The following is a 12,022-nucleotide window of genomic DNA, read 5'->3' on the forward strand; positions in this document are numbered from 1 at the left end:
TGTTTGTCAATGTGTTTTTTTCGCCATTGTGTCTTTCAATTGATCATTGTGTTTTTTTTTTTTAAATACTAATAACACCCTTGTGTAATAATATGTAAATATAATGAAAAATACCAACAAATTATGTAATATATAAAACACAATGATGAATACATATTACATAATAACCTGAAACTTAAAACACAATAATGAATACTTATAACACAATGTCCTCAAACGTAAGACACAACGTTAAATACATATAACGCAATTACTTGAAACGTAAAACACAATGGAATCTACAACACATTACACAATGACTTGACATAATACACAATGAACATAATACTATTTTTCTCAACTTAAGTGAATGTTGAGCACAATGACTAAAACACAATGATAAGTAGAAAGACAAATGTTGAGTATAAAGACACAATGACGAACAAAAAGACACAATGACGTAATCTTTATTTTAATTTTTATTTTTACTATGAGTACCAACTCAAAAACACAATGACCAAAATCTATAACACAATACATAAAAAAACTCGATTAAAAAACATAATGGACAACTAAATAACACAATATAAAAAAACCCACTAACTTTTTTTTTTTATTTTTATATAACAATATGATATTCATACTAAAGATAAAAAAACACTTGATAATATGGTAAAAAAATTCTAAAAAAAATGCCGTATGAAAAAGTTATAGACTTTTTAAAATGGAGGAATTGACATGTGCCTTGAATGTGAAGAGAGAAAGTCATCGTAAGTGGATTATTACCTTCATGTCTTTCTCATCAATTTTTATTTTTAAATTAATTTTCACAATCTAAATTTAAGATCAATGTATTTGATTTCTTCTTACTCTCCTCGTTTTTGTTGTACTTTGTATTTTAACTTTACCCATATCCTTTATACATGTTATCAATTAACCATTCTTACAGCTATTAATGGTTATATCACAAAAACCGTATATGATGGTTTGGAACTGTCGCCTCATCCAACCATTACAACTCTTCGCAATCTATATTAGTGTTTCAGTTTCATTGTAATATACATTCAAAAGTTTGTTTATTCAAGTTGCATCTTTGTTCTTGCTATACTTGTTTGTGATTAATCATTATGGTGTCAAAGAACACAGTGTACCAGATACAACTTGATCAAAAGGCCTACAACTTTCAATGCGTCAAACTATACAACTCGATCAAAAGCTAGGCCGCAACTTTCAATGCGTCAAACTATTCGACCCATGCAGCATGTATCCTGTTATCCCATATCTTTGTGGCTTTAGTCAATTTAAGAAACAATCAGTGCTATTTTATTTTCTATTTGAACTTCACTACCATTTAAATCCTTTTCGAGCAATAAAATAACTTTTTGTTATACATTGGTACATTTAATTGTTTAACTATCAAAATTTCAAGAAAAGGATTCGGGAACAATATCTGTAAAGCTGTTGGGTCGTGTGAAATCTCAATCTCAGGTGTAAATGAGAAAATTCATATTCTTCTTGTTGTTGATATTGTTGAACCACTTCTGCCTTTCCTCGGAGCCAATGTAACTCCAAACCCACTACATATTGATTTGAATGGGCGCTCAAAGCCGTTGATCTGGCTATTGTTTACTGAAATTGCTTCGTACGTTGAGTTCCACCATGGAGTGTGTCTTACTGTAGCAAACGAAACATAAAAAACCCATGTATACTTATCACCATCGCTCTCCTCCCAAAGCACATCATCTTCGGAACCTTTACCACTCATCACCTGCGTCATACTTATACTTTGAGAAACAAAGAGTTCAAGTATGTCTTTTACAACAGCGCACATTAAGAATCCACAAAAGTCATTACACCAATTCTATGGAAGCTGCAATTTGCATCTACCCCTTTTAACAATAGGAGGTCAAAGTTTCTTTGCAATCTCAAGCAGGGCCGTCCCTAAGAATGCTTCGGTCTTTATAGACCCCGTACGAGTAAAAAAAGTGGGTTAATATAAACTCATGTATATATATATAGTAATAGAACGGTAAGTGTGATAGCATACGAACAATAAACAAAACAATACTTCACGAGGCTCTTCTAGTACTTTTTGTGGCAAATTTGTTGATCGATTCTTCATATTTTAAGCTCTTCAGTATTTATTTCTCTTTTTTCATTTATGAAAACCAGATAAGCGTTTAGAAGGGATAATTTCTGAAAAAACATACAAAATTGTTATGCTAAAACTTCAACTAATCAAGCATATCACAGTGCGTTTGTAAACGAGTAAATGGATAAATTACCCAATCAAATATTCCTCTAGAGTTCACCTGTCCTCATATTATTTTATTGAGACGATGGGTTAGAACCATAATGTTGAAGTATATATCTATGCCGTTGAATGCTCTTATAATTATATATCATATATCACCTTTTATATCTTTTAGATATCGAATGAATAATATATAAATGTAGCGTATTATTATATAAAGTGATCCAATTGAACACTTGAATTAAAGAGTTAAAAAAATAAGAAAATCTAGATTGATAATACCAAGATCAGGATTATGTAACATAGTACATATATATAAAAAATTATAGAAAAGAGAAAAGAAGGGCCTTTGTTTCAGCTTTCAAAATCTTGTTTTTGGGTCTTCCTGATTGAAAAGGCAATTTGGATCTGGTTCTTCACATTTGATAATTTGGACTAAGCATTTGAATTTGGACTTATAGCTGTTGAACAAAAAAATAACTATGGGACGTTCCTGGTTTTGGGCCTTGTGCGGTTGCACAGCCTGCACAGGCCCAAATCCGGCCCTGATCTCAAGGCCTTAGAGTTTGAGAAGCATAGAGTGATGATTTTTGATAGCCATTCCCTAATAATATATACACAAATTCGTTAGATCCTAATTTCCATTATTATTCTTTATATATATTTTTTAATATCAATAATTTCATTATATTTCTCATTAGACTCAAAACTATTACAATAAAGTTATTATATATGAATAGTCATTGAGTGATATTTAAATACAAAGAGAGGCAGGTATACATACCTGAAGCATGGATTGTAGTAACGTGTCGCTATCAGTTACAATTCTCGTATTCATAAGTAAGACTTGACATAACCATTTACATTTCTAATTGTGGTTTTAAGTGACTTGCAGAAATTTGCATCAAGTCTAGCTAAACTTGACAGTAGCTCGGGCAATTCAACAAGTTTCTGGCAGTTGCGCATGTTGTCACAATGGAATTTAAGGGATTCAAAGATTGTTTATTGTTTGTATTGTTATTTTACGGAGACAGGAGAAAAACAAATAAATAGAAAGACTCTATCATCTTAAACGTGGAAAAAATAATAAAATAAAAAGTGAATCCCATGATTCTTGGTGTTAACGGTCTTGTATTGCTGTGAATGAGCTGTGCTATCTTCCATTAAAGGAAATGATGATAATTGCTATCCTTGAATATGTTATTACTTATTTTATTTTCTAACACTCCCCCTCAAGTTGAGCAGTAGGGTTTCCGATAACTTGCTAAGAGAATTGCTGAATATTCTCCCGTTGACGACCTTTGTTAATATATCTGCTAATCGGTCTTATGATCGGACAAATGGTAACTCTATAATTCCGGCTTCAATTTTTTTTTTGATGATGTTTCTATTAACTTTCACATTCTTTGTACGATCGTGTTGGACAGGATATTTTGAAATTTGTATTGCGGCTTTGTTGTCACACATGATTCTACTAGCTTCCGTTTGAAGAAAACCAATTTCTGTCATAAGTTTAAGTATCCATAGAACCTCTGACACGCCTCGTGCAATTCCTCGGAATAATGCAACGACCTTCTGCTTTTTGCTTCTCCATGTAACTAAATTTCCACCAAGTAGAGTGAAATAACTCGATGTTGATCTTGCATCATCTTTGTCCCCTGCCCATACTGCATCAGTATAAACTTGAAAAAATATGGTTGGAAGAAAACGCCATGGCCAGTTGTCCCTTTGAGATATTTGATAATTCTCTACACCGCTTCCATGTGAGTGTCTTGAGGTTGATGCATAAATTTGTTGACTACTCCCACTACATATGCAATATCTGGACGAGTATGCGAGAGATATATTAATTTTCCTACCAAGCATTGGTAGCTTTCTTTGTCTGTTGGTTCGCCTCCTTCTTCCATATGGAGTTTATGATTAACCATTATTGGCGTATCGGCTGGTTTGCAGTCGATCAATCCTGTCTCTGCTAAAAGGTCAAGTATATATTTTTTTGACATATGAAAAATACCCGTTTTAGATCTTAGTACTTCAATTCCAAGAAAGTACTTAAGCCTTCCTAGGTCCTTCTTTTCGAATTCTTTAAACAAGTTTGCTTTCAACTTCTTCATTTCTTCATCATCGTCCCTGTAATGATCATGTCATCAACATATATGATTAAACAAGTTACAAGGTTACCTTTGTTTTTAAGGAAAAGCGTATGATCAAAATTGCTTTGGCAGAATCCATATTCCTTCATTGCTAGGGTGAATCTGCCGAACCAAGCTCTGGGAGATTGTTTCAACCCGTAAATAGTTTTTTTTAAGCGACAGACTTCCTTTTGCTTTGAAATTTTCCGTGAACCCGGGTGGAGCTTCCATATATACTTCTTCTTTTAATTCTCCATAAACAAATGCATTCTTAACATCAAATTGGTGAAGAGGTCATCCTTCATTTGTAGCAATCGAGAAAAGGACCCTGATTATGTCAATCTTGGCTACCGGAGAGAATGTTTCTTCGTAGTCAATTCCATACGTTTGAGTGTAGCCTTTAGCCACCAACCTTGCTTTATATCTTTCAATGGTTCCGTCTGGTTTATGTTTAATTGTGAAGACCCATCGGCATCCTACGGGTTTCTTTCATGTTGGACGGTCACATATTTCCCATGTATAATTTGTAATAAGTGTTTTCATCTCTGTTTCCATAGAAGCCTTCAGTTCTTTGATGCTAAAGCTTGTTCCACAGAGTATGGAATTTATTCAGCGTATAGAGAAGTGCTAAAAGCCTTAGCTTCTTCAGATAGGTTTGCTTCTGCTGTGTTGGCTATGGGATATCTGGAGGATTTGGATTGTTTTTCTAGTGAGTATCTCTTTGCAGGAATTCCTCTGTTGATTCTTGGTGGGAGAACATATCTCTCAGCTATTTCTTCTTGTCTTGTTTCTTCTTGTATACGTTCTTCTTGTTCCATCTGCACTGATTGTTCTACTTCTATCTCATGGTTGTTAGTTATATCAATATTTTCATGAGATTCTTCATTCATTGAGTTTTCAGATATATAAGATTTACTTACCTCGGACGTTAGGTCGGGAGGTACTTGGATTGTAACACTGATTGTTGATCCACCAGATTAATGTGGAGTTAGTGACTCATCCTCGGTATTGTCATTGAATTATTCGGGAGATGGGGCCCATTTTGGGACCCATTTTAGCCAACTTAGTGTGTTATGTTTCTTCTCCCCCCTCACCAATAAGTTTGGCGGGATAAAAGAACTCAGTTTCAAGGAAGTCACAATTCATAGTAGTGTGTATATGGCGGGTTTTTGGGTTGTAGCAGCGGTACCTTTTTTGATTGATTCCATAGCCTACAAATACACACTTCTCGACACATGGATCGAGTTTTGTTCGATTGCTTTTGGGTATGTAGACAAAGACGGAGCATCCAAATATACGTGGTAAGGGTGGGTGGTGGTTGGTAAAGTCTGAAAGAGCCTGAAGAGGGGTTTTTAGGTCAAGGGCCTTTGTAGGAAGTCGATTGAGAAGATACGTAGTAGTAGCGAGAGCTTCGGGCCAAAACGACGTAGGCACTTGAAATTCAATTACTAAGGCACGAGTTATTTATAGGAGAATACGATTTTTTCGTTCGACAGTGCAATTTTGTACAGGAGTGTGAGAACACGATGTATGATGAATTATTCCTTTTGTTTGACAAAATTGTTTCATTGAATCGTTTATGAACTCTCCACCATTATCAGATTGAAGAATTTGGCAATTTGTTTTAAATTGTGTTTGTATCATTGCATAAAACATAGTAAATTTATCAAAAACTTCAGATTAATGTTTTAGAAAATAAATCCATGTTATACGAGTGCAGTCATCAACAAACAGAACAAAAAACGAAAATTTTGACCTCCAGGAACTTTTGCCGGCCCCCATACATCCGAATGGACAAGGGAAAAACGTAAATCAACCCTCGTATTATTGGATTTAAAAGTATGTCTATGGCTTTTGGCCATGACACAAGTTTCACAACTTAATGGCTCATTTAATGGAAATAACTTTGGAAATAAAATATGTAAATAACCGATAGATTGGTGATCTAATCTCCTATGCCACAACCACGCTTCTCTATTGATAGTTCCATGCGCAAGCATCATAGTACCGTGTTGAGTCACTTCTTCCACATAGTATAATCCGTGGCTTTCAGTGCCACGCCCAATAATCGCTCTCTTCCGGATATCCTGTAATATACAGAAGGTCGGGTTCATTAAGACGGAGCAATTTAATTCTTTTGTCACATGACTAATAGACAAAAGTTTATGTGATAAAGAAGGAACATAAAGACAATTTTAAAGTTTTAAAGTAGGTGAAATTTCAATGGTTCCTCCTTCTTTTACGGGAACCACTCCCCCATTCGCGGTTTTTATATGGTTAATTTTTGGTTTAGAATTTGAAATTATATTGGATAATTCGAAGGTCATTGTGTCGGTAGCACCGCAGTCAAAAATCCAAAATTTATATAAATTTTTATTGATTCTAGCCATATTAACTTCTCCCCTATTTTGGTTATTTTCGTGAAAAACAAAATCTCTCGAGACTTCTGAAATATAATTTTTACATTTGTGGCTTGTTTCAAAAAAATTGGAATCGCCAGGAGGTTTATTTAAAACATCATATTTTTGAGATTTGTTTCTTAAAAAATTAGGTTCTTGAGGATTTTTTAAGGAATGGCTATTTTCTTCGGGGGCTAAACTGAGCAGATTTTTAACTGTGGGGTCAATAAAAACATGATTGCAAATACAAGAGTTTGAGGGTATTCTCTCAAACTCATTACTCTTTCACCTATGTTATCTGATTTCTCCATGGCACCTCCTTCAATGGCAGAAGTTACACCCACCAAAGCCACTCTGGCTGTTATTAATTCCGGTGTTACTAGTTTCTGTGTGGCCGACGGCAGCAGCAGCCGCCTTTGCACCTTCTTTATTCGATTTCTTGTGCCCGTCGTTCCACCACTTGGGAAAGCCAACGAGTTTGAAGCACTGCTCTCTGGTATGTTTTGACATCCCGCAATGAGTGCATTTCAATTTTGTCTTATCAGTCCGCGATGATGAAGTATTTAAACTCTTGTAAACCGATTTGCTCTTTGACAGAAACCATAGACCATGTTCTTCTGATTCGTTCGACCCATTGGCAGCTAAACCTGTCGCCATCCCGTTTTGAGATGATGATGAAGTGTCTATGACGTTTCCTAGTATACCTTGATGCACCATCTCTTTTCGAACGGTTGAGTAGGCGCTCTCTACCGAGGGTAACATATCGCATCGGAGGATTTCGCGTTTGATGGTATCGTATTGTCGGTCAAAGGCATTGAGGAATTGAAAGAGTTTTTGTTCTGACCGGATTTTATTGTAGGTTCCGATGTCGGTTTTGCATGTCATAGGGTTTGGATCTCGTCTTTCGATTTCACCCCACACACCTTGCATAACAATCCCGAAGTCTTCTAGTGGTGTTCCATTCTGTTTAAATCCGTTTGCTTTTATGTGTAAGTCAAACGTTTGCAACTTGTCTTTCCTGCTACTGTAAGTAACTGCCAATGCATCCCACAAAGTTTTGGTTGTGGGAAATTCGGTTAGGTTACTTGCAAGAGCGGGTTCGATATTTTGTATTAACCATGAGAACACGACTAAGTCTTTTTGTTCCCATTGTTCATACGCTTCATCGGTAGGTTCCGGTGGTGCAGGTTTCCGGATAAGTGGCTCAAAAGTGATTTTGATTTCCCCCCGATGGCTACTTGAATCATTCGAGCCCATAGGTCATAGTTTTGACTGTTTAGCTTGAGACTAATTTTCAAGCTATCGGAAAGATTTTGTTTTTGAGGTTGGTTTTGGCCATTGAGACCACTCTTGAGTAGGTTTGTGATTTGTAATGCGAGATCCTCGTTATTGTTGTTCCCAGACATGGTGTTTTACTGCAGCTAAAGGTTTGAGAATGAAGGAATCTGAAGTATGGTTTGACAAGGTTGAATATAGGTTAACAATGGTAGAGGATGAGCAGTTCGAGCAGGTTGATCCTAAGACCATAAACACTGCTCTGATACCATGTTGTCACAATGGAATTCAAGGGATTCAAAGATAGTTTATTGTTTGTGTTGTTATTTTACAGAGACAGAAGAAAAACAAATAAATAGAAAGACTCTATCATCTTTGACATGGAAAAAATAATAAAATAAAAAGTGAATCCCATGATTATTGGTGTTAACGGTCTGGAATTGCTGTGAATGAGCTGTGCTATCTTCTAATAAAGGAAATGATGATAATTGCTGATCCTTGAATATATTATTACTTATTTTATTTTCTAACAGAGCAGGCTGAGAAATTTGAGCCGAGTAAGTTGCTAGAAGCTGTCTAATCGTGAAAAATCATTTGCACCTAGAAATAATTCTCTTAAGTTCGATAATTCACCAATAAGATGTGGGATTTCTCCATCTATCAAGTTACAGTCACTCAGTTCCAACTTTTGTAAGCTATGTGTTGACTGCGATAAAATCAATTTGAACCAATTTTAAACCCGTACTTTGATGTGCTCGCTTCTTTAACTGACGAATTAATTTCGTTAATTTGATTTCTTCCACATTTTCTAATTTATAATAGTTGGCTTCTTTGTTTTTTAAGAAACAGTAACTCAAGTCTACTGAAATAAGTTTCGCAAATCGTCCTTCTCCAACTAATAGGAGCACGGCATCTATCCCCATTTGACTAAAGACAACCTTACCAAGCTTTCCAAGTTTGATTCGATCTTTGGGAACTCCAAACGACCACAATGTCGGATTTCAAGAGTCCTAAGCTTTCCCATGTGGACAATCGTTGGAAGCATGCTAAGCTTGCGACAAAACCATAGACACACGTCTTCAAGAATTGCATGATTTCCTAGTGATGGGTGAATACTCTTTAACCTTCCACAATAATAAAGTTTCAACTTATGAAGACATGGGAGTCCAGCAAAATCGCAAAATCTGGTGTGCTTACCAGATTCTTCACTTTAAAGAGCTCAAGTACTTTCAGATGTGGTAGATGCTAATTAGTGAATGAAAGCACACACAAGTTAGTAATAGAATTTATTAATGATATAGATAGATTTCATAATTCAAAGTTAGAAACTAACTCACTTCTAATTCTACATTTTAAACAAATAAACAATTAAATTACCTTGTAACCATTCCAAAGTTCATTTTGCAAGTTGCTAACCAGCTTCAGAGTAGCAGGCTTCATTGGACGAAAACTGTCTGGGAATGGACTTTCCAAACGAATATAACACAGGTCATTTGAAAGAAAAGTAGGTGCTTCAACATTCCTATCATTATACTAATTAAATTTGGTCAAACTAAGCCAGCTTAGTCTCTTCATGCTTGATAGAATCTTACGGAACAGTGATGGATCACCATTCCTAGAAACATGGAACAATGATGGATCATCATTCCTATAAACATTCCAAACATTATAGTTATCAGATTTGGTCAAGCTAAGCCAACGTGGTCTCTTCATGCTTGATAGAATCTTACAGAACAATGATGGATCACCATCATTTTGTATCGCTTTAGTCTTGCACTCTTCCTACAATAAAGGAGAAAACAATGTACACAGAGTTAAAAAGACATATAATGTATATTTCGAAACATGCACCATTGTTGCATCCCCATGACACATGTTTATGATTTCTTCATCCTTCCAAACCCTACTATGTTTTGCAGGATTGTTAGGATGTTCTCCTCTAACAATATTGTGTCCCATTTCTTGAATGAGATCATGCATGTCAAACTTACCATCTACAATAGTTATGAGAGCTTTTTGTTGCAACACTTTTATACCTAGAGTAGGGTGATAACCACAAGCTTCATTACTTGATTTACCTCTTTCCATCGGAAAAAAATATGCAATATCCAAGAATATGGCTTTCTCGTCACTTTCAAGTCCATCATAACTAATTTTGAGTACCTCCACAATTTCTTTTTTTTGGAGCATCTTTTAGCCTATCCAAGGTACTCATCCACTCCTTCTCATCTTTGTCATATAGAAAAAAACTTTTAAGTGCTAATGGGAGACTAGCAGCATAAGAAACCACCCGTAATGAAAGTGTATTGTAATCTTTTAAAGGTGTTTTTCATTGTATGCTCTTTTCTTTAATAATCTAACCGGAAAAACTAGGTTTACCTTGTGGGTTAATAGCAAATGTTCATTTCTTGTTGTAATTATAATACGGCTCCACTACCAAACCAACTAGGGGATCCGGCTAAAGCTTCTAGTTGCTTGTAGCCATCAACATCATCTAGAATAATCAAGACATTGCTACGACATAACCTCCTACTTATCATGAGCTTTCCTTCGCCAACATCTTGCAATTTCATTTCTGTTTTCAGAAGCCTTGATATAATTTTTTGTTGCAGAAAATTTAAACCATGTCGGTTTTACATCCTCTCGAATATTGTCAGCAATGCAACTACCTCGAAAATGTGAGAGATTTTCCTAGAAAGAGGAGATGCAAGAGTAGTCTTACCACCCCCCCCCCCCCCAATATCCCAACCATGCGCACACCCTCTGACCGGATTTCTAACTTGGCTTCCAGTTCTTGCACACGATCGATCATCCCGATAAGGTCTTCATCAACACTTGAGGTATGGGAAACAACTTATTTGAAATTGTATCAACAATTACTTTGATGGCTTTTGATTCGTGTCTGCACATCGAACAAATGTAGATAATTAGTGCGTGCTCAAATATATATAGCTAGTGGCGTTGATTTACAAAGCAAATACATGTTATGGTTACCATCCCCTTATTATCATCCACAAATCTAAATCATGGTATATACAAACTATAACAATACAGTTTTAGAAAGACACACTTTCAAATTGTTGGATAATCTTGATGGTCGATGGGTACTTGTCGAATCTGACATGGATCTGATACAAATAGGTCAAAAGAGTTTGAGAGATTGGTGGTTAATGAAGAGCATGGTTTGACTTAGATTCATATGGACGTGAACGTTGGGGTTTTTACATAAAAGTAGGAGAACATGGTTTATTTTATGCATGTGTTTGTTTTTTATTTCTCTCATAAATAGCAGGTGGTAGATTTAGCATTAATCACTCGTCATTAAGAAGTACAAGGGTCGTAGTGTAATTAGTTAAAAGAATGTTTAAGATATACTTAAACAAGTCAGTAAAGTCTAGGGTTTAGATGTGTCAATATGGAAGTTTGTAACTTCCATGCACAATTATCAATTTATGATTGGATCATGTAATCTATAAATAGGGCAACAATCAAAACGTTTAAATCATTCAATCAAAGTTCAGTTTGGATCAAAGTGTTGTTCATATCTTCTTATTCATCTATTATTTATCAATTCAATATCAAAGATCTAGTTTCGGGCCAACATTGGTATCAGAGCATTAGGTGTTACACGATTTGATTAATAGATTGAACGATTGAAGATCGGAGGTGGATATTTCTGAAATTAAAGGAAGATTCCCGGCCAAAATACGCATCAACAGTGTTTTTCCGGTGATAACAGCAGATTCCGGCGACAATTTTTGGTATATCGTTTTTCTGGCGGGTTTTATCGGGTGAAATTTGAATAATGGTGGTTATCAACGATGTTCTCCGTTGATAAATTGAAGTTCCGGCAAGAGAAAAAAAGCGCAGAAGACTTTTTCGGTGAAATCCGTTTTTCCGGCGACCAATTCCGGCAAAAACGTTTTTCCGGCTGGCATGCCAGTTTTAGGACGTATTTTAACGAACAGAAGTTGTTCTCCAGC

General features: G+C 35.6%; 1 protein-coding gene across 1 annotated transcript; it reads right to left on the minus strand.

The window, feature by feature from the left end:
• Positions 1–9,572: 9,572 nt before the first annotated feature.
• Positions 9,573–10,229, minus strand: LOC143599840 (disease resistance protein Roq1-like). Its single transcript, XM_077077701.1, has 2 exons — positions 9,891–10,229; positions 9,573–9,821 (listed from the first exon to the last, which is right to left on the minus strand). Exons 1-2 carry the CDS (start codon positions 10,227–10,229, stop codon positions 9,573–9,575), a joined length of 588 nt encoding a protein of 195 aa, XP_076933816.1.
• Positions 10,230–12,022: the final 1,793 nt, after the last annotated feature.

This window comes from Bidens hawaiensis, unplaced genomic scaffold (assembly GCF_021521415.1).
Source record: "Bidens hawaiensis isolate Kalapana, Puna unplaced genomic scaffold, B.hawaiensis_p1.1 tig00052981_1, whole genome shotgun sequence".
In the NCBI taxonomy this organism is placed as follows: domain Eukaryota; kingdom Viridiplantae; phylum Streptophyta; class Magnoliopsida; order Asterales; family Asteraceae; genus Bidens; species Bidens hawaiensis.

Excerpts from the sequence above, each read along its gene's own strand:
- LOC143599840 (XM_077077701.1), bottom strand. The coding sequence starts at position 10,229 with ATGCTCCAAAAAAAAGAAATTGTGGAGGTACTCAAAATTAGTTATGAT. Across the intron at positions 9,822-9,890 it reads GTCATGGGGATGCAACAATG|GAAGAGTGCAAGACTAAAGC; the intron begins GTGCATGTTTCG and ends CCTTTATTGTAG.